This window comes from Hyaloscypha bicolor, assembly GCF_002865645.1.
Source record: "Hyaloscypha bicolor E unplaced genomic scaffold K444scaffold_52, whole genome shotgun sequence".
Classification (NCBI taxonomy): domain Eukaryota; kingdom Fungi; phylum Ascomycota; class Leotiomycetes; order Helotiales; family Hyaloscyphaceae; genus Hyaloscypha; species Hyaloscypha bicolor.
In genome coordinates this window covers 170,141-195,924 of record NW_020194554.1, presented here as the reverse complement: position 1 = coordinate 195,924, position 25,784 = coordinate 170,141, and the positions used below count along the sequence as shown (strand labels likewise).

Below are 25,784 nucleotides of genomic sequence, written 5' to 3'. Positions count from 1 at the left end.
TATCCCGTTTCTGCATCCTCGTTTTTTTACTCCCATTCAAACTGCTCGCTATTCGTAATACCAATCTCTGCTCACGTTCCTCTGCTCCGTCGTGGGCCAATTGGCGGAAAGCCTCGACAGCCCAGCCCTGTTCTTTGACAGCAACCTCGCTCTTGACCAGATCTCAGGTCACTTCTATGCTACAAAAGCCACTACTACACTATCCTCGATCATGTCTGTCCTTGTCCTTGGAGAAACAGACCAAACCTCCCTCGTCTCAGCCGAGGAGGTAAAAACCCTCGGTCACACGCACAACCTTACTATTCCTCCATCGGAACTCCAAGACTGGGCCATCCTCCTGACAGGTCTGAACCACTGTGCCAAAGAAGTCCTTGCCCTCCCGAACTACTATCCACCTGTTGATACCTCTCTCTACCTTCGCACCGATATCCATCATCCTTCAGGAGACAAAGAGACTGACTACGGAGGATGGGCAACAAAAGCCACTATCAAGTGTAGGCGACATTCTTTGGGCCCAAACCTGCTCTTTTAGATGTCTCCCAGGAGATTTCTTCTCTCTGGACATGTTTCCAGAGCTAAGAACTCGGGAAACATTGTTTCAGCCTTCAAAATTCTCTTCGATTAGGCAATGCTGACTCCGAAATAATCTAGGTACACATCCTAAGAGTAACGAATTAAAGGACAATACCCTCGGCATCAAAGATGCCATCGCAGTCGCAGGAATCAAATGCACGAATGGAATTGGTGGAAAGATAGGAGAGTGGATCCCCAAAGTCGATGCTACGCTCGTCACTCGAATCCTTGATGCAGGCGGCATCATTCTTGGAAAGAGTGCATGTGAGGCTGGCTGTCTCGTTGCAGTCTCCGATACTTCCGTTACGGGCAATGTGCATAATCCCTACGATTATGGATATTCAACCGGAGGATCATCTTCAGGTTCTGCAAGATTGGTGGCTACGGGGCAGGTCGATATGGCTATTGGTACTGATCAGGGAGGATCTTTACGAAAACCATCTGCAAATTGCGGGCTGGTGTGCATCAAGCCTACCTGGGGTTTGGTACCTTATACAGGGTGCCTCAGTCTTGAGGCTACGCTTGATCATGCTGGTCCGATGGCGAGGACTGTTCAAGACTGTGCGACGGTGTTGGAGGTTATTGCTGGGAATGACGGTATGGACGATCGTCAGCCTTATAGTTGGCCTCAAGGACATGTGAAGTTCGGAGGGGAGCTTAAGAAATTCCTTGACAGTCCTTCCGAGACTCCTCTCAAGGGTGTCAAAGTTGGCATTCTTGTTGAGGGATTTCCTTCGGAAATGACGGATTCGAACGTCGCTGCAGCTTCAAAATTTGCGATCTCAAAGTTGGCGGAACTGGGTGCCGAGGTGATGGAAGCCAGTATCCCATTCTACAAGGACAGCGGTCTAATATGGATGGTTGGAATGGCTATGGTACGTATTTTCCGGGTACTTTCCCCCCCATCCCCAGGATATTCCAAGAGCTACAAGCCACTCTTGACATTAATTCAAATACCACAACACTCATTGTTTCATTGCTCCCGAAACATTCTCGTGTATGAATGCTAACTGTTCTATTTTCCTTAGCCCACGACCACTCAAAGCCTTCTCTCCAACCCCTCAGGCAGAAAGCAGCTTCTCTTCTCGGACCGCTGCGGACTCTCAGGCGCAACACTCACCCAAGAAACCTTCGATGCTCTCGGATTCGGAGCACAAAATGTCTACCTCCGCGGCCTCTTCCTCCAAGAACGCTTCGGTAGTCCTCTCCACGCGCGCTGTACCAATCTCCGCCGAAAGCTAAACGATGAATACGATAATGCTTTCAAAGACGTCGATCTCCTCGTCATGCCCACTTGTATCTTTCCACCCGGCAAGATCGAGCCCCAGGGAGGAGCGTCGCTAGGACCATTGAAGATGCTGAGTAGGACTATCGGAATTCCGTACAATACAGCACCTTTTAGCTCGTCTGGCCATCCGGCGCTTAATCTCCCTGTTGGTTTTGTACCCGCGCAAGATGACAAGAATGTGTGGTTGCCGACTGGATTGCAAATTGTGGGTAGGAAGTTTGAGGATTTGATGGTTTTGAAGGCAGCGGGTAGTTGGGAGAAGGTTAGTAATTGGAAGACGATGAGATATGGTGGTGATTGAGGGAATGCTGAGTTGGTTATTTGGAGCTTGGTATTGCGCTTGGCTTTCGCATTAGGCGTGGATTCAATTTCTGGATTGGGCCAACGATCCACCCCTAGTTCTTCTAGGAGAGCTCGTCTTCAAGAGGGCCAACAGATAGACACAAATAGCAGCTAATTCCTTTTCCTATGGTGTTGCAATTGACTAAGGTTAAAGCAGCAGCAGCTCGCATCCGAAGACTAAGACAGAACCGGGGAAGATGAGGTTAAAGTCTGACTTTTCGAGGGATATCGCTACTACTCTCCGCTGCTCGAATGCTGACGGCCCTCATGTCATGTCCCCCAAAGCACAGCGGCTGGGCAACCCGAAGCAACCACCAAAGGTAGCATTTCTTGCTATAAATTTCATAGTTGTTTTAAACCTTCCAAACTTCCATCCCAGTAACAGGTTTCTGATATCGCTCCCTAAACCTCGGTGTGAATTTAGAAACCTAGATAGAACACCACCCTATCCCCGTGCACTGTCCGACTACAATGCTCCCTTAATGGGTCTCTGAGTTCAGAATGCACAACACTAAAGCTTTCCAGTTTGCAGAGGCTTGATACCAGCTCCTTGACCTCGCCCTGTGGCTGGTATTAGAAACAATGAGTTAAACATGGTGGAGTCTCCAAGCCTTCTCGACATTTCTGTATGTCTTAGACTGCAATGAGCTTTACGATATTCGAATAAATTATGTTCCTTATAAAGGGGAAGGCGAGCGGAAATTCGAAGGACACTAGAGCCAGAATCAATAACGTGATTTGTCGGGAGATATAAACTATCCTCCGAGCGACAACTGGTGCAAGATAGTGTCAGGAGTATGCTAGCAGACATTTGGCCTGTTGGCAGAGAAGGAAGGAGTAGCATTGCAGCCGTCTTCTCACTTGTATTCGAAGGCAAAGCTTCCTTGCTAAATTCCCTTTATCCTCCCCCCTTACCTAAGCAGTGTGACTGAAAGGGAGGAAAATTCTAAGCGAGGAAACTAAAAGCACCTTCGGTTATCAAACTCAACACTGCTATCAACTTTCTATCCAATCCTCCTCCACTAACAACGCGCTAGGGCATCGAACCGATGAGACGAAAGAGCTTGAAAGTCAACGGTATCTTCAAAAATATTCTTCATAAACAACACTGTTATACAAATAACTGGGGGGTTGTCCTGAGATGGATACTCTCCAGGCCCTCGGTCTCGCTGAATGCAGAAGCGCCAAACTCCACGTAATGCTCGACGCGCTCACTTCGCCGATATAGCCGCTATCCATCTCTCCTGGTCTTTCCTGTTAATTATTAGCACAGTCTCTCATGGTTACAGATCTACCAAGAGACGGGAGATGAGGCGGTGGAATAGGAGAGGGAACATACTTATCAAAATGCAACAACTGCCCCAGCACAGTCTTTACCAAGTCCGCCTGCCTCTTCTTATCCCTCTGCTCCAAAAACTGCAATAAAATAGTCTTCAAATAAACGTAATCCATCTTCCCTGCCTGTGCCGCTCCTCCCCCGCCCGAACCATTAATCGGACTCCTCACCCCTGTACTCCCACTATCAATAGAGCTTCTCCCACTGGCACTCACCTCCAACTTCTGCTTCGCCTGCATCGCCTTAAACTCCTTCGACAACTTTTCATACCGCACGTTCGCCTCATCGAGCATGCGTCTCAGCTCCGCACGCTGCTTCTCGGCATCCCTCACGGATTTTTCACTTCCATCCAACGCATCTCTGAGTTCCATCATCGCAGACCTCACTTCTCGCACCTCCTTGGTGGCACCCTCCGCAGAAGATTCAAGCTCATCCCGCTTGCGTTTCCACTCCTTCTCTGCCCTCTCAAGGTCCTCTCTCTCGTCGTTCGCCCTCTTCAAATCCCTCTCGAAGTCCCGAATTCGAGATTTCAGCTCATCGACCTCTCGCGCTCGCCGCCGGCCATTCGTGCTAGCTTCATCTTCTGCGCGATCTCGTTCTTCGATCGCAGCCTCCATACGCTCTCGCATCTCTCTAACTTTCGCGTCTGCGCGGTTATCGACATCTGCTAACAGTCTGCGCATTGTCTCGCCCTCGCGAGTTCGCTCGGAAAGGAGGCGTTGCACTTCAGCGAGTTCTTCCTCAAGGGATTCGGACTGCTCTTTCGCTTCTTTGAGTTGCATTGCCATTTCGCCTGCTTGGTCACGCATACTGCCCAACAAGCCTTGCGCATTGTTATATTGACTGCCACGGAGCTCAACCTCTTCTCTCAGACCCTTACTCTCAGCAGTCAACTTCGACACCTGATTCTCAAGTTCGTGGACTCTCGGACGGAGCCTCGAGAGTTCGTCCTGTAGTCTTGCGAGTTCAGCGGAAGCTTTCTCGCTCGATGCGGAGAGCTGGATCTTCTCTGCTTCTGATTTCCGCATATCCCGTTGTGCGATCCGCGTTGCGTCTTCTGAACGAAGCCGAGAATTGGTTTCTTGCGTTATCTTCTCGTTGAGCGTGCGGAGTTCGTTGTCACGGTCTGCAGCTTGCTTTTTGAAGGCAGCCAAGTCGGATTTGAGGTCTTTTTCTCGCGCCTCGAGACGTCGTAATTCGGAGGTTTTGGTGCCTAGTTCGTCCTTGATGGTTTTGAGGGTCGCGACTTCGGCACGGAGAGTCTTGAGCTCGGGTTGAGCCTTTTGAAGGACCTCTCGAAGCTCGGTCAGGTCTCTGTATCGGGACGTTGCCAGCTGTTGAGCTGCTCCAAGATCTGTCTGAAGTGTTGCTGACTTCACTTTAAGATCTTCGTATTCCGCCGTCAGAGACTTGAAATTCTCTTCAATCTTCCCAGAATCCTTGGATTGGCTCTTATACATCTCGATTTCTGCCTCCAAATTCATGATCTTCTTTTCAAGACCTGTCTTCTCGTTTTGAAGTTCCTTGATCTTCTCCTTAGCCTCCACGTGCTCCTGGCCAATGTTGAGGAAATTGTCTTGCATATTTTCAAGCTCTTCACGTAGATCGGCCTCTGTTTTCCGCTTTGTCTGTAACTTGGCAATTTGAGCGTCTCGATCGGCAACTTCTTCCTTGAGTTTTGCAATCTCAGCGTGCAATTCGATGGTTGTAGGAGTAGGCGTGGGTGGCGTAGAATCTGGCTTTTCCGTGGATTCTCCCTTTGCAGCAGCGGCAGTAGCACCTCCCTTCTTCTTTTTCTTGTTCTTCTTCTTCGCAGCACCAGTCCCAGAGCCGGCAGGGGCCGTTTCAGTTGCTGGTACAGGGTTGGGTGTCGACTCTTCGGCCTCGTGACTAGTAGCTTCCTCAACCTGTTTATTTAAAGACTTAACTTCCTCGGACAGCTCATGGATTCGTTTGACATCGATGGCCTTCGCCAGCTCCAACTCCTTGATCTGTGCATCCAAGGTTTCTCGCACGGTTTCGGCTTCTCTGCGAGCCTCAATTTGGGATTTGAGACTTTTGTCCGTGGTGTCCTTTTGGCTGGCAAAATTCGTTTCTAGAGAAGTGACCTTCTCTTCTGACTCCTTCCTTTGCCTCGCAAGGTTGGCCTCAAGAGCAGCAAGTTGTGTTTCTGTTATCTGTAGATTTTCCTTCAAGGCGCTGATTTCAGCTGTCTGAGCATCAATCGTCTTCTGGCGAGCTTGGGCTTCTGTCGCAACGTCTTTAGACTCGTTCAACTCTCGAGTTGCCTTTTCCAAACTCTCGACCAAACCAGAACTAGACTCTTTGGCCGTGGCCAAGTCCTTCTCTAATGTGGAGACTTTCGACTTGAGCTCCTCGACCTGAACAGTTTTCTCCCTAACTTCCGTCTGCAATTTCGGTATCTCGTCATCAAATGAGAAGAATTCCTCACTGGTATCCTTGACTTCCTTTGCCTTTTGCTTTGGTGAGAAAATGCCGAGGACTGAAGATGACGGTGACTTGACGGATGCAGTTGGTGTATCGATGCTCATGACATCTGCCTTCTCCGTTGCAGCTGGGCTTCCATCCATTGATGCCCTAACGGTGGCAAGCTCCTCCTTAGTCGTGGATTTCTCCTTTTCCGCAGCTTCAAATCTCTTCTTGTAGTCATCCCGATCCGCCGAGACACGCTTCAGCTCATCCATCACCATGTCACCCTTCAAGTTGAGCTGGTTTAAGTATTCCACCAATGCATCTGGATCGCCAATTGTCGCCAGAGGAGTATGTTCCTTCAATGCCTTCTCGAATGGTTCTATTGATATGGCTCGAGCATGTGCGATTCGGTAGGATCGTAGAAGATCTAAAGCAGTTAGTGATATGAACTCACCCCGGGCAGCGGACAACCATACCCTGATACTTGGATTCTAGCTTCTCTAATTTCCGTAGCTTTGCTCGAATCTCTGGAGACATCTCGGGGGCTTTTGTTGTAGTTTCGACAGGTTTCTCCGCAGGTTTCTCCTTGCTCTCCCCTGACGCGCCAGACTCCACTGGCGCATTGCCTTCCGCCATGGTAGGAGTCTTCTCTTCCCCAATTGCAGGTGTCCCAACCCTCGAAGGCTCCTCAGACTCGTCCTCTATGACAAAGGCGTTCTCGAATTCGGAAGGGTCTGGTCCTCGAGCTGTGTTCACCTCATTGTCTTTTGCTTTCGGTTTTCTGGGCCTCGAGGAAGGAGAATCCGTTCTACCAGCGGGCCTCTTGGAAGTTGACCCAGTTCTTGATACCGTAGTACCAGCAGCACCAGCAGATTTCTGGCGAGCTTGTTCTTCAGCAATGCGAGAGTCTATTGCACCCTTGAGTCGCTGTGGACAGGTCAGCGGATTGCCTACACGAGGCTGCCACGCGCCGCAGAGGGTCAATAGTAGCTACCTGGAACATTGTGGCCACATCAACCTAGAAATTGAAGTGCGATCATGGACCGTATTGATCCGATTAATAACAAAATAGCATAATTTGCACCGTGTCTTGCTATTAAGAAGAAAATAATGTCGAGATCTGGCAGGACTAAACTTCTGGCGCTCTGACGGTTTTGGAGTGCAGCTATCGGCGAATTTGGGCCAAACCCCCGATTTTAGTGGTCTGTGCACGCCGAGGAAGAGAAGTGATCGTTCTCTCTGCCTTGCTTGTCTTCTCCTCTACCACGACATCATGACACCGTGACACCCTCGATAAGCTGCAAGACGACCACGACATGGTCCGCCTTTGGCCCTGGAAGGTGAGGATATATTCTGCGATCGATGGATAGAAGCTAACATCCACAGGGCGAGGACAACTCCCCAGCCTCCTTCGAAAAGACCCTCGCTTCACTGGCGACCAAGATATCCAAGTCGCAGTCACAGCTGGATTTCCTCCGTCAACGTGGTCGCCGATACAAAGCACTATGGACTCTATATACTAGCTTCGCCTACCTCTTGTGCGGCATCATTCTCTCCCTCGTAGTGGGGTGGAAGAACTGGACGGCGTCGGAGTATACAGCGATTGCGGGGAGCCCCGTGATGTACGAATTACAGTCACTGTCAAGTTTCACTCGTACTGACATCACTGCAGAATCTACCTAGTCCGAATGGGCCTCACAGCATACTACAACTACCGTATTGATACAGTCACACAACGTTTAGAAGACCAGCAAGCAGAGCGGACCAAGACGATCGAGAAACTCAAAACTGCGACGAAATACAATTCTACACAAGAACTCCTTGAGAAATATGGCGGTGCTCCACCTAAACCTAAGAAGCCTGCAACGCCCAAGGAACCAAAACCTATACAAAAATCGACGGGGAGGACGTCGATGGGCCCGCCACCAACTGCAAATATTGGAAGGCCAGATCATATCCCAAGTCAACCATCAACCCCCCAACCAGGAACTCCGCAACCCGTGCCAAATCTCACCCCCCAGCGCATGCCCTACCTTCCGATATCTCCAAAGACGCCGCAAGGACAAGCTGGGCCACCAGAGTTTGCTCCAAATGCCTTCTCTGCGCCCCCACAATATGCTCAGGCCGGCGAGATGAACCCTGGAGGAGCTTGGTACGATAGGATTTTGGACCTACTTATGGGAGAGGACGAGACATTACCAAGGAACCGTGTCGCGCTGATTTGCCAAAACTGCCGCCTCGTAAATGGACAAGCTCCACCAGGAACCAAAAGTCTTGCGGATCTAGGAAAATGGAAGTGTTTCGGCTGCGGGATGATGAACGGCGAAGAAGACGAAGCCGTAAAAATTGTTCAAGAAATGAAGGAACGCATCGATTCACAAGGGAAAGACGAGCCAGAGCCAGAGAGCAAACCAGCGGAGGATTCTGCAACTGGTGAAAGCGGAGATATGATGGAAGGGTCCACGGATGAGGTCGATGTTGATTCGACGGAGGACACAATCGAGGTGAAGCCTACTCCAAGTAAGAGAGGTCGACCGAGGGGCAGCAAGAAGAAAGCTTAGTTTAATGAATCGTTGTTTGAGAACCGTGCCCGTTTGTCTTTTCGTGGTTTCGGGTCGAATGGTAAATCTCTTCGGAGCTGTCTTTATTTTCGCGGTCCTTGGCCCAAACTCTGTATGCCGTTCTTGGCTTTGGTATTTTGGTACTGCCAGATACCACCCCCTGTTTGTGCTTCGACTGGGACTGCGAGCCAGATTGAAGATCCTCGTTTGCACTGTTGGTTTCTTCGGTCGTCTGTCCCTTCCCTGATTTACTTGCTCTGTGCTGTCGCTGATCTCTTTCTGCCCACTTGCGAATCGCTCTTGTTGCTGGGTCTCCCGTTGATGCTTCTTTCGATTCCTTGCTCTTCTTCTCCTTCCCAAATGTGCTTGTCTTTTGTTGCCGATGCCCTTTTTTCGCTCGAATCTCTTTGTCTATCGTCGACATTCGTATCTCCTCCCTGCTGTGCTCTTCAACACTCCCAAGTGTAGGCCTAAACCCCCACGCACTCGTCCCCTCCAACATATCCCTCTCCACTACACTCTCATACCCTTCTCCCCACTTCCCTCCTTTCACCCTCCTCCTACCCTCCGTACTCCTCTCCTTCCTCGCCATCCACCCCTTCGCAATCACCTCCCTCCTCTCCTTCTCTTTCGCACTCATCGGCTTCACATAAACGCCACTCTCATCTATCCCCGCAGCCTTGACGAAAACTCCACTGTCATCAACATTCCCCTTCCCCGGGAGCGGATCCTCAAACGTAGGCCACATCTTGAAGAAATCACAGTCCATCGCTTTCTTCAGTTCGCGGGTAACTCGTTCTTGTGAGCGTGGAGAGATTCGGATTTTGGTGGGGATGATGAACCCAGAGCCTGCTAGTTCGAAGGGTGAAGTCATTGCGGAGGGGGGAGTTGGGACTTGCATGATTTCTGGTTGTGGAGTTGATATTCGTTGTGAAGTTGGCACTGGTTCTGGAGTGGGTGCTGGGCTTGGGGTATGTGATAGCGGGGCGGTGCGACGAGTTTTGGGGGGCTTTGGAGGAGTTGCGTTTGGTGTGTAGAAGGGAGAAGTAGGAGCTGGAGGAGGGGAAGGCGATGGTACCTCGCGGAGTAGAACGGGGACAGCGACTTTGCTCTGCTCCAATAGCTTCTTCCTCTGTTCCCGCTCTTCTTCCTCATGTTGTTTCTCAATCTCATCTTCCTTAATATTACTATCCTCTTCCTCAATATCCTCAACGTCCAGCTTCTTTGTTAACCACTCTACTGCAGAGGCAACATAAGGGCGTAGAGGTTGCGGTGCGATGGTAGGGAGGGCTTTGAGTGTGGACGTCGAGGGCAGCGGGACTTTGGACATTTCAATTGTTCAGATAGCTGCTGGTACAATCGTTGTCGAATGTTCGGAAAGTTTCGGGACAATACAATCAGGTGGATGCTAAATGTTAAGGAGCAACTTCGGACAATGCCGGAAGATGGAGGTTGAGTATTCTTAATCCTGTGGGTGGTGAATGAGGAGGCGATTACGAAGGCAATTCATTGCAAAGGTGAGTGTAGAGGCTGCATGGCCCAGCATTGTGCTGGACATTGTCATTAATTGTGACAGAGGATGAGTCGGAGCCTTGTGTCTATGGTGCGATTATTGACATGGCTGTGACTGTAAATTTTCGAAAGGGGGAAATTTAAGCGTGGGACACGAAGCGAGGAGAGGAGACGAATCATGGTCACTTTGGGATCTTTGTTTGTTTATGTCACTAGATTCGCACGATGGGCATAAGGCTCACAAGGAGTTCATTGTGAGTTGATCAAAGGTTCCTCGTCCCTATTCTTCCAATCACTGGGACTCTGAGGTCTCAGCTCTGGTCATTGAGGATAGGGATCGAGAACTCTTGCCAGGCAATTAATCAGATGACTTAAAGGTGCTTGCGCAAAATCAGTTTTCCTGCCTACGAGTAATACCTGCAACACCTAAAAATCTGAAGGGTTATAATAACACATTTGACAGCAAGGAAAGCATTGACAATGACTGAAATTCAGTCCGGACTTAGCAGGCTCTTACTTTTGGCATGCTAAGGAACTTTGGACACAGGGTCCATCACCTTATGTTTGTTCTATTGTGCACTACTGCCTCCATCAGTAGCACAAAGTTCAATATACAGAACTTGAATTGATCACAACCATTGTTCAATGGGGATCGTTCGTCTACATCTTGGTGTATTGGGGGTTCGTGGAAGCCTCTTAAATATCTGAACAAAATCAAGCTCAAAGGCACCAGGCAGAGGGCAGGGAGTCACTGAATGAGAGGAAACAGAAATAAGGGCCAAGGTGGTATGATTCTTGGATCAAGTTCGAATCGCCCATCCTCGGATGCAAAAGCTCAGAACGACTACGCAGCAACTAGCATACTGATTACCACGGGGGATTGGTTCCATCATAATGACCGAACCCCTTCACATAGATATTCAAGAACTCGCCATTTTGCTCCTTGCCGACACTCATGATTTTCTCTGTCGTCGCCTTTGCGCCTTCCTCCACAGAGAGATCCGCAGCATCACCACCCAAATCAGTTCGAAGCCACTACCAAAAACTCAGCGACATTCTCTCTATCACTCAAAAACAGACAAGAATAGCTTACCCCAGGACTTATTGCAAAAATCGTGAAACCTTGAGATGCGTACTCAAGAGAATACTGCACGGTAAGCATATTCAGCATCGTTTTCGAGATCTTGTAAGCTGGACATGGAGTTTGTGCGAAGATGTTGGCCATTGCGATGGATCCGAGAGTTGTTGTACTGTGATCGATACTGAGTAAGAACAACTTCCTGAAGGAGGGAATGACCTACACGTTTACGATTTTCTTCAAGCTGCCTTTTTGGAGCAGAGGAATGAAAGCTCGGGTTACGTGGTGAACACTGAGCACGTTTGTGTTGAAGTGATCTTCCAAGTCGTTCCTTCACTAATCAGTACGCGCTGGGAATGTATCGTTGGAAGTAAGAATACATTGAAGCAATTCCGTCGGGTGCAAAACGCTGTATTCCAGCATTGTTGATCAGAACATCTAGTCCCTTTTCTCCTAGGATCTTTTCCGATTCGGTTACTGCATTCTTGATGCTGGTCTCGTTGGTGGTCTCGAGTTGAATAAACTTCACACGTCCTCCTGATTTCTCCGTCAGATCTTTGAGGGGAGATGATTCCGTGCGGGATGTTGCGATGATGACTCTGACTTCCGAGGGTGGGAATGAAAGGAGGTGGGAAGTGAGGGCGAGACCAAGCCCACGGGAGCACCCAGTGATCAGGTATGAGGCCATTCTGTAGTAGAAAACTAATAAAATTATGGAAATGTCGAGTTGAGCACTAAAGGTTTCTTCTGCCTGGTACCTTTTCGAGATAATTCAACAAGAGGGGGCGGGGTGACCAGGACATTAATCCTCTGGTGAGAGGAGAGGCAGGGCGATTGGGCGAGGAGATGAGGAGTAATTGCTTCTTCGTATTCGTACGCGTATATGCAATATGCACCGTATATGCACCGCTCTTACATAAGAGGATTGTGTAACCCAGCTTACTAGCCTACGCAGCCCTGCCTAAGGATATACTCTCCATATATAAGTAAGGAGATAATAGATAATAGAGTCGGCGTTTTAAGAGATCGAGATATTGCTGTGCCAGGGGGGGGGGGCAGAAGCTTATTGCTTAAGTAGTGTATATTTCCTTATAAATTTAAAGAAATCGCATTTTTATTAAAATTGAGTATGGGGTTACTATAGAGCTAAATTAAATTAAGTCAGGTTAAGCTAAGTTAAGCTAAACTAAGTATAGTAGAGATTATAAATCCTTTAAGAAGGATTAGGGTCTCTAATAACTACTTTTAAAAGAGGAAACATCCCAAAGTTAGTCACTATACGTGTTACTACGCGCCATTTATAGTTATAGAAGGCGTGGATCCACTTTTAGGGGGGCTGGATAGGGTAACAGATTTGACAATAGTTCTTAAAAGAAAGGACCCCTTCGCGGTAGAGCCTTATTACCCTCGCTAGCACGTTGAAATAAATATCATGAACCAAGGAAGTAGCCGGCATTAGTATAAACTCCTGCTATGGAGTAGAACCAATAATAGGTAGAAGCTCTGGGTTGGGTAATAATAGCATTACCTAAACGGGATAGTAGGTGGAAAGCAGATTGCTAACATCGAGAAGTCGGCTGGTTAAGTTCATGAGATAATTGGCTGCCATACTGGAGTTGCGGAGAAAAACATCTACGACTTCCCGGCCTTGCGCTGCGAATTCCTTTTTGAGTTTTAAAGCTTCCTGGGTTTCGTGTCAATGAAGCTCATTAATCTCCCCAGAGAGCCCGCGTTCTCTGCGCTGCGTAGCTGCGTTTGATCGAGAACATCCGCTTGCGAATTTTCGGAAAAACAATGGAATGCACCACGATTTCGGGTAACGATTACTTAAGGTGGAAACATGAATGTTGCATATCCCCTGTGGTCAACGGTGGGACAGAGTTTAATGCCCAAGATGTCGCAAGATATTCAGATTCGAAAAGAACTAAGACTATCTCTTCATGACAATGCTAACTCATTTATATTTTTCTTTCCAGACACTTATTTTCTGTTCCAGACGTAGAAAATGTTTGGTTCCATTAAGGTAAGAGACTACATTTGAAAATACTATACGCCATTTCTTCCCATCCTTTCCCTTACAGAAGAAATCCCATTACTCCGCAGAGGACGAAAACAGCCGTGTATCCCATCTCCTCGACAGATCTCATAGCAGCATTCTTTTTTGTGCTTTGCACACCCTTCGACAGATCCGTGTTGACGCTCGCTGGTGCTCCACTAGCAGCAGGACATGTAAGATTGAATGTCGTGTCAGCACTCAAGTCCTTCGAAATCGCAAACCTATCTCACAATTAACACCTTGTTCTAGAACACTTACAGCACATCAGGGATCGAGAACACAATTGAGGGAACGACATACTTCTCGGCAATACTAGGATCGGCGTCTCTCAATGTATACCACCAAACATTATTCCTTCCCAAATACTTACAAGCGATGATATCCCAAAAAGTCCTCGCATTGTCCACACTCGCTGTCGCATTGCCACTCACGGGTCCCGAAACAGGCCACCCAGTCTCCGTAATCCAGACGGGTTTCCCGCCTGCCACCGCTGTGGTCTTATTATGCAACTTCTCAAAGATCTGTTCCGCATTCTCAATCCGATTATCGATATCCTTCTCATAATACGGATACAAGTCCATACCGAGGAAATCAACCTCATTAATGACTGCTGAATTCGAGGTGTTGGACCATGCGGACCAGGAATCCACATGTCCGATGGGAATGCTGGAGAGGATGGTACCAGCGAGACCGCTTCGTGCGGACTGGATGAATGGGATAATGGTGGAGGGGCCAGCGCCAACTCCGGCTTTGTTCTCGATTCCGCTCTTGGAAAGACGGTAAAGATCTTCACTTCCTACACTTAGGCCCACGACCAAATCCTTGAGCTTGGTCCCAAATTTGTCAATTGCTGATTTGAGAGCCGCGATTTCATTGTCAATGGATGTTGTACCGGAACACCAGATTCCGAGCAGAAGAGACGTGTTGGTGTTTATGGCTGCTTGGAAAGCTTCAATGGGTGTATTGGTGGTTCCGGCTTGGATGCAGGTGTAGAGGCGGGCGGAAGAGAAGACACCTGGGGAGTAGTGGAGGGATTGAGCGGTGTTGAATTCAGCCTCGAAGTCGGATTGGGCTTTGGGTTTGGAGGAGGTGAAGAAGGCGCCAGTGTTGAAACCTTGGTAGATTTTTTGGGCCGAGACACAGCTCGCAAGGGTGAAGAGGAGTAGGAGACGCATTTTGTAAATCAATGTGTATTGGTACGAAATGAGAGAGAAGAAGGAGAGGGAAGGAGGGAAATAAAAGACGAATTTTAAAAGGGAGGTTTGAAATTACCTGCTTTCAGCCCTGCGCCCAGATTCTGAGACGTTCTCCAATCCGTCTGCATCCTTCAAGCCTCATCCAATGCATCTTGCCTCCCCTCGAATAAATCCGCTTAGGCGTCAAGACTGCCGTGTCTTGGCCGCAGGGAGAGAAGTTCTTTTGAGCGAATCGAGACAGTGTCTCGGGTTATTCCCAGTATGGGCGTCCTTGGCTTTTCGCTTGGCATTGGACAAAAATAGGGGGTGCGGGGTGAAGTGGAGCCGTATTATTGTCAATCGCCTGACGATCCTGTGGCCCCCAACAAGTGAGCAACTCCTAACTCAACGACGACCATTGGTGAGAAATCCGATTTAACTTCTGGAGGGCACGGAAAAGCGATGGCCTTTCTTGATAGATATTTGCTGGATCCCACTGTTGCTGCCAACAGTATATCTTGACTTAGTGGTGATGTGTTCTCCTTCTTGGACTTGAATTCTTGTTTACCATCAGTTTGAAGGGTCACTTGATTTGTTGATTTTGAATTACTCGTCAGAATAATCTTCATATGCCTGGAAGAAATTCAGCAAACCAACAATCAAGGAAAGGTAGAAACTTACTCATCAACAGCCAATTTATCGAAGAGTGTTGGAATGCTACACATGTGTTAAGGCCAGTAGAGGTTAAGTGTGGCCTTGCTCTTGCAGTTGAAGGCATGAAGTGGCATCAAAACGTTGGTGGTGGTGGTGGAAGATGCTAACATTAAGGAAGTTCGCCTTGAGAAAGCAGGGTTATCATAGTGCAGAGACGTCTAAAATCCATAATACAAGCTCTCCATCGGCCAACCTTCGAAGTGTGCAATCTCTTATTGCCAGAGTTTTGGGAGAGCAATCGAGATAGCACGATGGGCGCTAGAACTGAGCAATCCTGAATTCGCAAATCTGTGTTGCGGTGCTCTATGACTGGAGGAAATTTTCAGCGTCTGCAGTCAGCGTGATTTTGTATTCTTGGCTGTAATTGATAAGTCTGCAAGCTCGGAAGGAGGAACTCCTTCAAAGGGGTTCCATTTGAGGCCAGATAGACTTTATCCGTCTTGCCTATCGTGAACTCCCACTTTACAAGCATGGCGACGTGGTCCTTTCCAGCTATGGCCGGGATGCATCACCGCGTGCAGACCAAACCAACCACTGAGTGACAAGTTAACAAACCATAGGTTTCTGCTCTACCCCGCGTTTAAACCCACAGGGATCGTAATACCGAGCTGCAAGCCTCTGAGCGAGCCGAATGCCTAAACCAACTTCACCCAAATCAGAACTTAGTTTGTTTCAAGACCGAATGTGCCTAAAGGCAGAGGATCCTGTGTCCGGCTCAACATAACAATTAGCCCTGTGACATCTGCGGCTCGCCGGACACATATTTCCATCGGGTTAGTTTCGTCTGGCCTCTTAAGTAGACCTACCCACAAATGGGTCTTGTGATGTCTGATTGTTGGCCATTGAGAATTGCCTGAAATGAGTATCTGGAAACCATGCGTGATATAATTGCCATGCTGCATGTTGCGTGATTATCACATTTGTCGTCCTGATACGGAATTCTGAAAGATCCTTTAATCGTAGAAACTTTCCTGAGCAAGTTGCTCTTCTTTTCACACAAATCTGGACTCTGATGAATTCAAATGTCAAGGGGTTTCTAGGAAGATGAGGATTTGGTTGGAGTCGAAACGTGTTGATGGAAGTCTGTTGAAGATCTGGCGCCGTATCTTCCAGGGGTAGATCGCGAAAGGGGGCCCGTTAACCTTATATCACCAGTTTTATTACCGTCTATTGTGATTAGGAATTAGATTTTACCTCATCGCCTTGTTAGGCGGCCTGCGAGCCTGTAAAGGGGGCTGTGTGACCGTCCATGCTCTGCAGCACTTCCTAATCACACCACCTCGGGGAAGTCCAATTCAGGAAGAAACTCATCTACTCAACGATTCAATGCAACCTCAGGATTGGTGGCAACTTGAAAAGAGTTTTGCCGTAGACATGCCAGCCAATCTTTCAACTACATATAAGGCCACCATGAGTTGGTTACTCTGATACTACCACAGGCCACAGCACCTCAAGTCCCCAGTGTCAAATTACCGCCACTACCATGATTGCATTCAATTATCTCGCTATTGCCCTCTATGTCATTGCCGGACTTCCTCTTTCTCTGGGAGCTCCTACAGAGCCTGCTCCTCTTTACACCAGGGATCTTGAGGAGCGTATCCCAGAGTTCGACTTCTTTGGGAATCTTAGCATGTTTATGGCTCGCCAAGACTACAATCAAAACTACGAGACTGGGGGGAATGTCAACTACTCTCCAAGCTCAAACGGATACTCGGTCAAATTTTCTGGCGCACAAGATTTCGTCGTGGGAAAAGGTTGGACCACTGGATCTGCCCGGTAATGCACTTGATTATTTCGGGTTGAGAAACTATACTGACACCTTTCAGCAACATCAAACTTTCTGGCACCCACCAAGCTACTTCAGGAACAATCCTTCTAGCTGTTTACGGCTGGACGACCAACCCACTTGTTGAGTACTACATTCAAGAGACCTACACTAGTTACTCCGGTGGAACATATAAGGGCACAGTCACAAGTGACGGATCAAACTACGACATCTATCAGCATCAACAAACCAACCAGCCTTCCATTCAAGGCACAGCAACATTCCAACAGTATATCTCCATCCGAAAGAACAAACGAAGCAGCGGCACCGTCACAACTGCGAATCACTTCAATGCGTGGGCTAAGCTTGGAATGAAGTTGGGATCATATAAATACCAGGTTGTGGCTACAGAAGGATGGGGTAATGCCGCGGGGTCTACCAATATGCAGGTCAGCTGAGCGCCATGTTGAATGGAGGTGTTTGAGGGAGAAGTGGGATGTGTGTAGGCATTATTTTCTGGAGAATTCTTTCCCTCGAGACAGCTGCGCTCGATTCACTCTTTCTGTGTAGATAATTCAATGCAAGATAGCAAGAATGTAAGATGATAGTCTTTTGTCCAAACATACTTTAATTCGCGCGGAAAATGATCTCATTGTTGGATTGTAAGAATTCAAGGCTTTTAAAGGGAGGTCGAAAGTAATATGCGCTGCCTTTCGGTGCAAGGCGCACAAAATAGCCAGCGGCTCGGAGTGCCATAGATTATGTCGACTGAGATTTTGGTTGTAGGTCTCTCAAGTCAGCCACACTCGATTTTTATCCTTGATCCGGCGACTGTATGGTCATGGGATTTATTGAAGAAAGAGGCTGAATTTGGTGAGAACGCCAAATCTTAGGCCAAAAAATCTAGCGTCTAGTGCTAAATTGGGATTGAAGTAAGGACTCCTGCGAGTAGGAGCGACTAACCGAGTATCTTCTGCGCGGCCATTCTAGGTAATAACCAACCTCATTCGGAACACTTCAAAAGTTCTCAATGACCACGACACCAGCAACATATAATATAAAATGACAAAGATAAAAAGCAGTCGCAGTCACTATTGGACTTAAGTAAAAGAGACTTGATGTTTGAAGAGGCGTTAAATTTTGGAAGTGTTTGGATTGAGTTTAATTATAAGCGAGGGGATGCTCCGGGCGAAAGATGGCAAAGACACAGACAAGCGACTTGGCGTTTAGGAGACAGAAAAAATGGGAAGGAAGCAGCGATGGATCAGACAGATCCCAGATAGGCAGTTAGTGAAGCAAGTATCCATCGTACATAATATTATAAAGAAGTGGGGCAATACCAATGCAGTTCGTTGATGGCTTCAGCAATTCATATCAGTGAAAGACAATCAAGTCCCACGTCATGACGAGTGCTTACCAAGTTAAGGAGAGGCTACGAGGGAATCGCAAAAGTCGGCCTACAACATGGAGTCATAGACTTTGGAACTTGCTTCTAGCACCGGAAATCCTTCATTATTATCCTGCCAAGAAGCCAATTCTGAGGCTTCGACGGCGGATATTGATCGTCCCAGTGAGTGGATCTCAAATCACCCGCCATTGCAACCAAGGACAATCCTTGGCGCTCGTCGCATCGTCCACTTTTCCACGTTACCAATACCTCGCACAGAGACCATAGATTAGTTTGTGGTTGCCTGTGCGTCCTGACGTCCGCCCATATCAATGCAACTAAATCACATGATGGCATATCTTGGGCCGGGGTTCGACTATGGATTAGGAAAGCGGAGGGATACAATCTACAACTACCGGTATGCCCGATTCAAAGCTGACCTTAATGGCGAGTGCTCTTTCACTCCATATTAATGTGGAGGAATCGTTTGGCCGTCTTAACTAGCATAAAAGAACTGCCTATAGTGCATTGAATTTCAAGACATGGTGTTTACAGATCATGGGTGAACGTCTTCGCCTGAACAGAGCTAGTGGTACAGAAGTCGACCTTGGTACAGTACCAAGTACGGAGCCTTGGATCTCCCGAATGTAGGTGTAGGTAGCGCTCTAAACCTTGGAACCAAAAGTATACTTGGAACAGGTCAGAAATGAGGAAATAGAAATCTCACAACACCACTGGCAGGGTTTTCACGAATACTAGTCTCAAAACGCGGCCTGTGCAATATAGTACACAATATTCCTCTGATCTATTCTATCTTATGGTAACACACGGTTCATGAACCATTCATATGCTTCCGGCTGACTGTGAAGGCATTACATGGCCTTGGCTTTAGACCAAGAAGTCCACTGGTGTCCACTGCGAGTATATTCCGCCCAGATGCACAAGGATTCGTGTCTCGGTAGAAGTAGATCGTCTTATCTGCGCCGAAGAACTTATTGGAAAGCGATCGATTTATTGATGGAAAATCGATATATTGGAGTTTGACAATCTGTAGAATGACTAGATACAGGAGAGTGAAGTGTAAAAACAGAGGAAAAGTGTCCAAAGTAAGGGATTTATTCCCACTACCCTTCGCGATACCGGTGATGCCGAGCCCGCTTTCTCCGATACATTATTAATCAGCTGATAAATCAAAAGTAATCAAAATGACGATATACTAGTAAGCTTGGTAAGCTCAGCGAGTGACGCATGACAAATGAGAGTGGAGAACCCTAAATTAGTGGTTGAACCTGGTGCTGGAAGGACTGGTGAGCTAGCTATGGTAGCGTACCAATTTCAACAGAACTGATGCCCCTCATCACTCGCGTACAACAACCTGACAGCGCCACCTTCATGACTCAGCCCACGATTGGGACCTCTGTGTCCCGCGACACCTGGATTCACACAATTATCTGTGGGGCGAGTTGCCCTCATGCAAGAATCTACCATGCTGCAAAGACCTTCTGTGCTCGCAAACGATCTTGGAAGGCAGCGAAAGAGATCGCAACATACACGATCCTCAAAAGCTCAGCCGCTTCCAGAGAAGCTACGACGGATGTAAGCACCCCGACTTGCCATCTTCGTATTTGTGCTAACTATGCTCTTGGATATCAAAAGCGGAACTGGGCGTTGTCCTGACAGTCAAACGCCACTATGGCCGATTTCTTCAAGGCACTGGAACGAGGCCTGTACGATAATGATTCGACCAATATCCGCACGGCTTGGAGAACGTCCTCATGTATTCATTCGAGACTTCGAGGTCGACTCGTTTCTTGCTCTGGTCTAGAAATTTGCTCAATGCACTTAAAATTAGCTCAAGATAAGTTTCCTCGCTGGTCGTTGGTATATTCCGTTATGAGGGAATGGGAGCAGTGAGACAATTGAGTCCCGCAACATGCAGGACACTTGAGATCAGGCTGCAAGACATTCTTGTTGCACCCAGATGTGCTTCTGGTATCAGAACTAGTAATTCTCCAAGAGCCACTTCTTTTGTTTCTATGGATGATCCTGGTTTAGGGGATGATCTAAAGGAGAGGATATGTCAAGAGCTTGCCATGTGAGATCCGTGATATACTTAAAGCAGCTAACGAAGATTCTGTTGAGTAAATTCCTCACTCATGTGATTTCGTTTTGAAGTTATAAAGCAGTAGGAACCTGTGTTGGAATGGACATTTATTGGCAATAGCAGCTAGCCCTTCAAGTCAAGGGCTTGGGGGCATATATATACATGGTAGCGTGATTTGTCAGGTAACGCATGACCAATCAGCTGACGTGCAGAAATGAGAAATTGGTAAGCTGACGTTGACGTCACTTTCAATAACCTGTTTGACAATGGCGCAGTCAATTATTTTCCCCATTATATCCAGCCTTGACCGAAGGTCTGCATATCTCACTCCCAACACTGGAAAAGGACAACCCACTCGTTTGGGCGGAAGATCGTCACTTTCTTCAAAGTAGAAATGAAACAATTCCGAGGCCATGGTAGCCAGCTAGTTTTAACGGTGAATGGGATCCACGGTTGTGTGGTTTAGTGTTTTAAATATTGCAACAGCTAGTCGTCGGCTACGCAGTGAAAATAGTAGCATTCTAATGTGGACGCGCTGTTCTTATATCTTGATCGACACTGAACGAAATATCGCAGAAACGTGAGGCTCGCCATCCCAATCCTCATATCAGATCTGCCAGGTGGCATACACGCTATATTACGCCGAGTCCCGCAAAAGACCAGGGCTGCTTTCTCATTCTGCGTTCCTCTTTTGTCAAAAGATGGAGATTGGGTATTTGATTGGCGTGCTGATAAGGGCCTTCCCCCTTTGCCCCCTGGAGATAGCTTTCCTAATTTGCGTCGTATTTTACGAACTCGCCAATCGAGAGCCGACTTAACGATGACAGCCTCGACTCTTGTTGAATGCCGATGTCAACCTCTGTTTCAAGTGAGAGGTTTCATTGTCGGATATTTGCGACTCAGCGTTGCACAGCCTGGTTGCTACGGCGTACTGGTGTTAAGGGTCAATAATTGAAACTCTCCCCCGGGGCTGTCGTTTCATTTGCTGTCGTACGCGTAAAGGACAATCCCGAAGCAGATCTATAGGCGGGGTAATAATCCTTGCGACGAAGCGCAGAATTCGTATTCTGTGCCCTATAAAATTAGCTCGGAAAAATCAGCTTACATCAGGCGCAACCAGTCAGCCGGTGTTAACATTACTTTAAGGGCGGCTATTTAAACTCTCATGCCGCCGGACCTTCATGTCTTTCCAGTATTACCCAAGTATAAATTTTCGGGGAGACAGTTCGATTCTTGAAGAGCAGTATGGATCGTAGTAAAACAAAGGTTGCTGTAGTTGGTGGGGGTGAGTTGCTGAGAGTTACATATCGCGAATCGGATATAACTAATGCTGCGCGTCTCAGGACCAGCCGGAATGGCAGCTCTTAAAGAGCTTAGGGAGTTGGGATTCGACGTCACCCTCTTCGAGAGACGTAAGGATGTGGGCGGGATCTGGACATGGACTGAAGATCGTTCGATAACCACGGCATTGAAAGAAACGCAGTTGTGCAACAGCAAATTCGGGGTTTGTAGCGCATCAGCTTTTCGCGACTGGAGAACAGGGTATGCTAATACAGAGAGAAAAGTTGGCCTTGAGCGATTTCCCAATATCAGAAGGTGGGCTTGCGACTCCTCTCAATCCAGATCAAGTGAGCGTGATGATAACACGCTCGCACAGATTATCCACCTTATTTGACCGCACCCCAAATGGGCTCCTATCTTAGATCTTATGCCAAGGAGTTCGGCCTCTACAAGAACATTGAGTTTGGCAAGACTGTCACACGCTTTGAGAAAAGTGCCGGGACAGCCAAGTGGAAACTGACCTTCGCGGACGAGCCTGACGCACCCAAATCATTCGATAAAATTGTCTGGGCCACCGGTGGATTTCTCGAACCGAAGTCTGTTGCGTTCGAAGGACAGGACCAATTCGCTGGCCGCATTCTCCACTCCCAGGACGTCAGAAATTTGGAGGACTTCAAGGGCCAAAACGTCATGGTCTTGGGAATTGGCAACACAGCTGGAGACATCACGATAAGCTTGGTACACCACGCAAACAAAGTGTACCTCTCCCACAGGCGAGGAACGAAGATATTCAAACGTTCCGGCGCGGACGGTCTGCCGACCGATATCTTCTTGACACCAACCGTTTGCGCCATAATGTGGTGGATCGAAGCCCACCTTCCCTCACTTTTTGGCAAAATCATGGACATCACCATAGATAGCAACTTCAAGGAGAACTGGGGTGAAAATAAGGCGGCATGGGGCTTGGCACAGTCGCCGAGTACTGGGGATGGTGTTCACATCATCGTGTGCAATGACGATCTCATCCCACTCATCAAAGAGGGAAAAGTAACATCTACGCAAGGGATCAAGCGTATTCTTGGACCAAAGAGGGTGGAGATGGACGACGGCTTGGTGATAGATGACGTGGATGCAATCACCACCTGTGTCGGATACTACGACGATATGGGGATGCTGTCTGATGCCCTCACGTTCGTCGACGCCCCTGGAGAAGCAGCGCCCCTACCAAATCTCTACATGGGTATCTTCCCACTAGAGCATTCGGACTCGGTCGCCATCATCAGCAATGTGCATCTCAACGGACCGCAAATCCCAGGGCGCGAACTCGCGGCTATGGCCGTAGCCCAAATCTGGGCGGGTAACTCGTCCCTGCCCTCAAAACCCTCCATGGATACCTGGGTACGGAAACATCAGGAGTGGCTTGGAAAGCGAATCGCACGAGCGCATGGTCTGCATCGCGGTGAAGTTCCGTCGATCCAGTGGATGTATTTCGTCCACGACGCCGCGGGAACTGCGCTGTACGACAACATCGGTTGGAGTTGGAAGGCGTGGAAGCTCTGGTGGTCGGACCGGGAATTATACAAGGCGTTGGCGCATGGTCCTGCAACCTCACACGGGTTTAGACTATTCGAGACTGGGAAGAGAGCTGTGTGGAAGGATGCTAGGCAAGCTGTACTAGATGTCAATGCGGAGGTGAAGAGGCTTAAGGAGGCGGCGGGGAAGAAGAAGAAAGATTGAAAGGGGGATCAATAACCCATAACTAAGTGGTTCTGAAGTTATTCGACGAGCACTACCAATAGCAGCAATAGCAGTCAGCCATAATGTATAAGGTTGACAATCACCATATCCTCACAGGAGAATGCTATGTGCATGGAAGTGATGACGAAGATTGAAGGGCGGGAGCCGAGAAATGACAATTCGAATTGCAATAGCCATTCATTCCTTAACAAATTCATTTGATGAGAATATTCTGACACTTGTCATCATCAAAAGCCTCCCCTCTCATAATCCCATGAACATATGCATCTCCAATAAGCCTAACCTCTCCCTCGCCCTCGCCCTCCCCACACCTCCTCATAATCAACGGGACACTTGAACCCTTACAAATCACAACCTCGTCGCCAACTTCCGTAGCATGAGAAGCAAGACCAAGCAATCCACCCTGCGTCCGCACCACCCTCCGATGCAACGCATAACGACCCTGAATCTCAAATAGCAAGAAAGGCCTATTTGTGAGAAAGTTTCGAACAAGGACAAAAGCACTATACATGAGTCCGAACGGAAAACTTGTCCCTTTGTCCCAGAGCTCCAATTCCAGTCGAACTCGCTCGGAGTCGTTTATCTCGGCCGCGGAGAGCGTCTGAAGAAATGCTTCACGCATGGTTTCGCCAGTTATGTAGAGTCCGTGGGAGCGTACGTCGGCGACCTGCTGCCAGCGCACGAACAAATTTCGTGCACGGTAAAGGGTGGAGAGGCAGCGCTTCCATTCTCGTGCGATCTCGGGAAGGGACCTGACGGTGTGGGGGATCTGTACACCCTCAAATATTGGTCCTATCTCGACAATTTTATCGAATTGGTGGCCTTCGACTAAAAGAGCATCGGCGCCGGACAGCTTAGGAGAGTATTTTGCTCCACGAGATGCTGAAAAACGAGGGGTTTCCTGGGCACTGGGGAGTTCTGCACCAGCGAGTGAAAGGGGCCCGTGGCCCCAGGCGTAGGTCAATGTTGAAGCCGACGAAATACTCCAGTCAGGCACCCACGAAGGAAGATTGTTCATGCGAGATCCCGCTAACGAAGGTGGCCGGCTCAATAAATCTAAAGACTGATCTTCGCCCAATATCTTCAGCGCCACTTCACGGTATATGGTACCTACGTCGTCCTCGTAACTTATTCGAACAGGATTGTGGTGGCCGGATGACGTGTCAACAAGTCCACAAAACGAATAGATCTTGTCTCTCGGATCTGTAGCCATGCACCGCTGGTGCCTCAAAAGTACTCCGTTGAGTCTGTTTTGTCCCTTTCTATAAAATGTTCGCTCCTCCTCAATCGTTGAGATATTCTCGAGGGTAACAATGAACGCCAATGGGAAGTTAAATTGAGACATGAATTTCAGAGACTGTATCACGTCTTCCCAATCGTACTGAGATGAGCCCCAGAAAATTGTTGCTTTTGCAGACACAGCGACTTCCTGGACAACCCAGGCTCGTTGGAACCAGGGCATTCGCAGCATTCCAATTAGCTCAAGGTAGAATTCGTAAGAGAACGGAGCCACGGTGCGGCATCGTCCGTCATTTCCATCCCAAACCCGGACTTGAGGACTGGCGAGCAAGTCCACTCGACGTTTGAAGATTGACAGCCCAAATTGGATGGTCCGGAGAGCGAATTTTGACATCTTGTGTGTTTGCTTTTCCTCGGCATCTCCGAGGAAGATGAGCGTTCTCTGAGCGTTTGAGAAAATTGTCCGCATAAGCTGTACCTGGCTTTCCTTTTCCGCGTTATCCGACTGATTGATGCAAATTGCATCTGCCCATAGCATCCTTGTTCTGTCAAGATATCGCATATTTCGAAGCGCAACTTTGAGTCGTCGAGGTACATGAAGTTGTTGCCCATTGCAAAGGATTGTGCTGACATCTTTCGGATCGCCCCAACAGTAGGAAACTGCTTCATATTCCAGCTCTGAAGATAGAGATACTTCTTTCAACGAAGCTTCGACCTGACTGCTAGCACCTCCAGGATGGAGTTCGAGCAAACGAATGAAAGGTCCCGTGCTTTGCGATGAGTCCAGTGGGTTGTATCGAAGGGTGGAGAAATCTCGACAGAACGGGTTGAAGCCGGTATGTGTTTTCTCGCCGCGTTGAGAGCGAAATACTTGTGAGGGAATACTGCGATATGAATGCCACCCCAAGGCAGGGTCAAATCGTTTTCCAAGATGTGGGAGGGCTAGGGAACAGGGGAAGAGAATTGACAGCCTGGCATGTCGAGCGGCAAGCTGCATCTCCTCAATATGTCAGGCTACGGCGCGACCTTTACTCCACCGGTCGCTCGAGTACACCTCCTTAGAATGAAGGTCATTGCTGATTGTTCTCACAATGATTGAAAACTTGTTTCGATTTGCGAAGAATTCAGATTCGAAACATTGATTTCAGCAAATGTGGTTCCCCTAACTGCGCTAGCGGCCGC

The 25,784-nt window shown here is 48.2% G+C and overlaps 9 protein-coding genes across 9 annotated transcripts; 5 read left to right on the top strand and 4 right to left on the bottom strand.

Annotated features, from left to right (window-relative positions):
* Positions 1-211: 211 nt before the first annotated feature.
* On the top strand, positions 212-2,162 carry K444DRAFT_523050 (Glutamyl-tRNA amidotransferase subunit A; the record flags this gene model as incomplete). Its single annotated transcript, XM_024874254.1, has 3 exons — positions 212-494; positions 652-1,448; positions 1,602-2,162. The coding sequence occupies 3 exons, from the start codon at positions 212-214 to the stop codon at positions 2,160-2,162; spliced, it is 1,641 nt and encodes a 546-aa protein (XP_024740014.1).
* Positions 2,163-7,238: 5,076 nt separating this feature from the next.
* On the top strand, positions 7,239-8,561 carry K444DRAFT_584763 (uncharacterized protein). Its single transcript, XM_024877886.1, has 3 exons — positions 7,239-7,312; positions 7,359-7,594; positions 7,645-8,561. Exons 1-3 carry the CDS (start codon positions 7,289-7,291, stop codon positions 8,531-8,533), a joined length of 1,149 nt encoding a protein of 382 aa, XP_024740013.1. The 5' UTR covers positions 7,239-7,288; the 3' UTR covers positions 8,534-8,561.
* Positions 8,562-9,364: 803 nt separating this feature from the next.
* On the top strand, positions 9,365-9,577 carry K444DRAFT_609989 (uncharacterized protein; the record flags this gene model as incomplete). Its single annotated transcript, XM_024879665.1, has 1 exon — positions 9,365-9,577. A coding segment is annotated over one exon (206 nt), but the record flags the coding sequence as incomplete, so codon positions are not given.
* A 1,262-nt stretch (positions 9,578-10,839) lies between these two features.
* Positions 10,840-11,912, bottom strand: K444DRAFT_556648 (short chain oxidoreductase). The gene is made up of 4 exons (XM_024876757.1): positions 11,504-11,912; positions 11,347-11,454; positions 11,139-11,295; positions 10,840-11,080 (listed from the first exon to the last, which is right to left on the bottom strand). Exons 1-4 carry the CDS (start codon positions 11,809-11,811, stop codon positions 10,913-10,915), a joined length of 741 nt encoding a protein of 246 aa, XP_024740011.1. The 5' UTR covers positions 11,812-11,912; the 3' UTR covers positions 10,840-10,912.
* A 1,286-nt stretch (positions 11,913-13,198) lies between these two features.
* K444DRAFT_584757 (glycoside hydrolase family 17 protein) lies at positions 13,199-14,363 on the bottom strand (the record flags this gene model as incomplete). The annotated part of the gene is made up of 2 exons (XM_024877885.1): positions 13,480-14,363; positions 13,199-13,400 (listed from the first exon to the last, which is right to left on the bottom strand). The coding sequence occupies exons 1-2, from the start codon at positions 14,352-14,354 to the stop codon at positions 13,199-13,201; spliced, it is 1,077 nt and encodes a 358-aa protein (XP_024740010.1). The 5' UTR covers positions 14,355-14,363.
* A 347-nt stretch (positions 14,364-14,710) lies between these two features.
* K444DRAFT_626853 (uncharacterized protein) lies at positions 14,711-15,079 on the bottom strand (the record flags this gene model as incomplete). The annotated part of the gene is made up of 2 exons (XM_024882716.1): positions 14,711-14,987; positions 15,036-15,079. 2 exons carry the CDS (start codon positions 15,077-15,079, stop codon positions 14,711-14,713), a joined length of 321 nt encoding a protein of 106 aa, XP_024740009.1.
* Positions 15,080-16,704: 1,625 nt separating this feature from the next.
* On the top strand, positions 16,705-17,291 carry K444DRAFT_523357 (glycoside hydrolase family 11 protein; the record flags this gene model as incomplete). The annotated part of the gene is made up of 2 exons (XM_024874281.1): positions 16,705-16,844; positions 16,895-17,291. 2 exons carry the CDS (start codon positions 16,705-16,707, stop codon positions 17,289-17,291), a joined length of 537 nt encoding a protein of 178 aa, XP_024740008.1.
* A 4,218-nt stretch (positions 17,292-21,509) lies between these two features.
* Positions 21,510-23,342, top strand: K444DRAFT_661190 (FAD/NAD(P)-binding domain-containing protein; the record flags this gene model as incomplete). Its single annotated transcript, XM_024886551.1, has 3 exons — positions 21,510-21,609; positions 21,668-21,952; positions 21,982-23,342. The coding sequence occupies exons 1-3, from the start codon at positions 21,570-21,572 to the stop codon at positions 23,340-23,342; spliced, it is 1,686 nt and encodes a 561-aa protein (XP_024740007.1). The 5' UTR covers positions 21,510-21,569.
* A 214-nt stretch (positions 23,343-23,556) lies between these two features.
* On the bottom strand, positions 23,557-25,599 carry K444DRAFT_626850 (HET-domain-containing protein; the record flags this gene model as incomplete). The annotated part of the gene is made up of 1 exon (XM_024882715.1): positions 23,557-25,599. The coding sequence occupies one exon, from the start codon at positions 25,597-25,599 to the stop codon at positions 23,557-23,559; it is 2,043 nt and encodes a 680-aa protein (XP_024740006.1).
* Between the last annotated feature and the right edge of the window lie 185 nt (positions 25,600-25,784).

Bases quoted from the DNA above. Each gene is read 5' to 3' on its own strand.
- K444DRAFT_584763 (XM_024877886.1), top strand. From the start codon at position 7,289: ATGGTCCGCCTTTGGCCCTGGAAG. The intron at 7,313-7,358 runs GTGAGGATATAT...TAACATCCACAG, and splicing joins TCCGCCTTTGGCCCTGGAAG to GGCGAGGACAACTCCCCAGC. The intron at 7,595-7,644 runs GTACGAATTACA...ACATCACTGCAG, and splicing joins ATTGCGGGGAGCCCCGTGAT to AATCTACCTAGTCCGAATGG.
- K444DRAFT_556648 (XM_024876757.1), bottom strand. From the start codon at position 11,811: ATGGCCTCATACCTGATCACTGGGTGCTCCCGTGGGCTTGGTCTCGCC. The intron at 11,296-11,346 runs GTAGGTCATTCC...TATCGATCACAG, and splicing joins TTGAAGAAAATCGTAAACGT to TACAACAACTCTCGGATCCA. The intron at 11,081-11,138 runs GTAAGCTATTCT...AGTTTTTGGTAG, and splicing joins TTTTTGCAATAAGTCCTGGG to TGGCTTCGAACTGATTTGGG.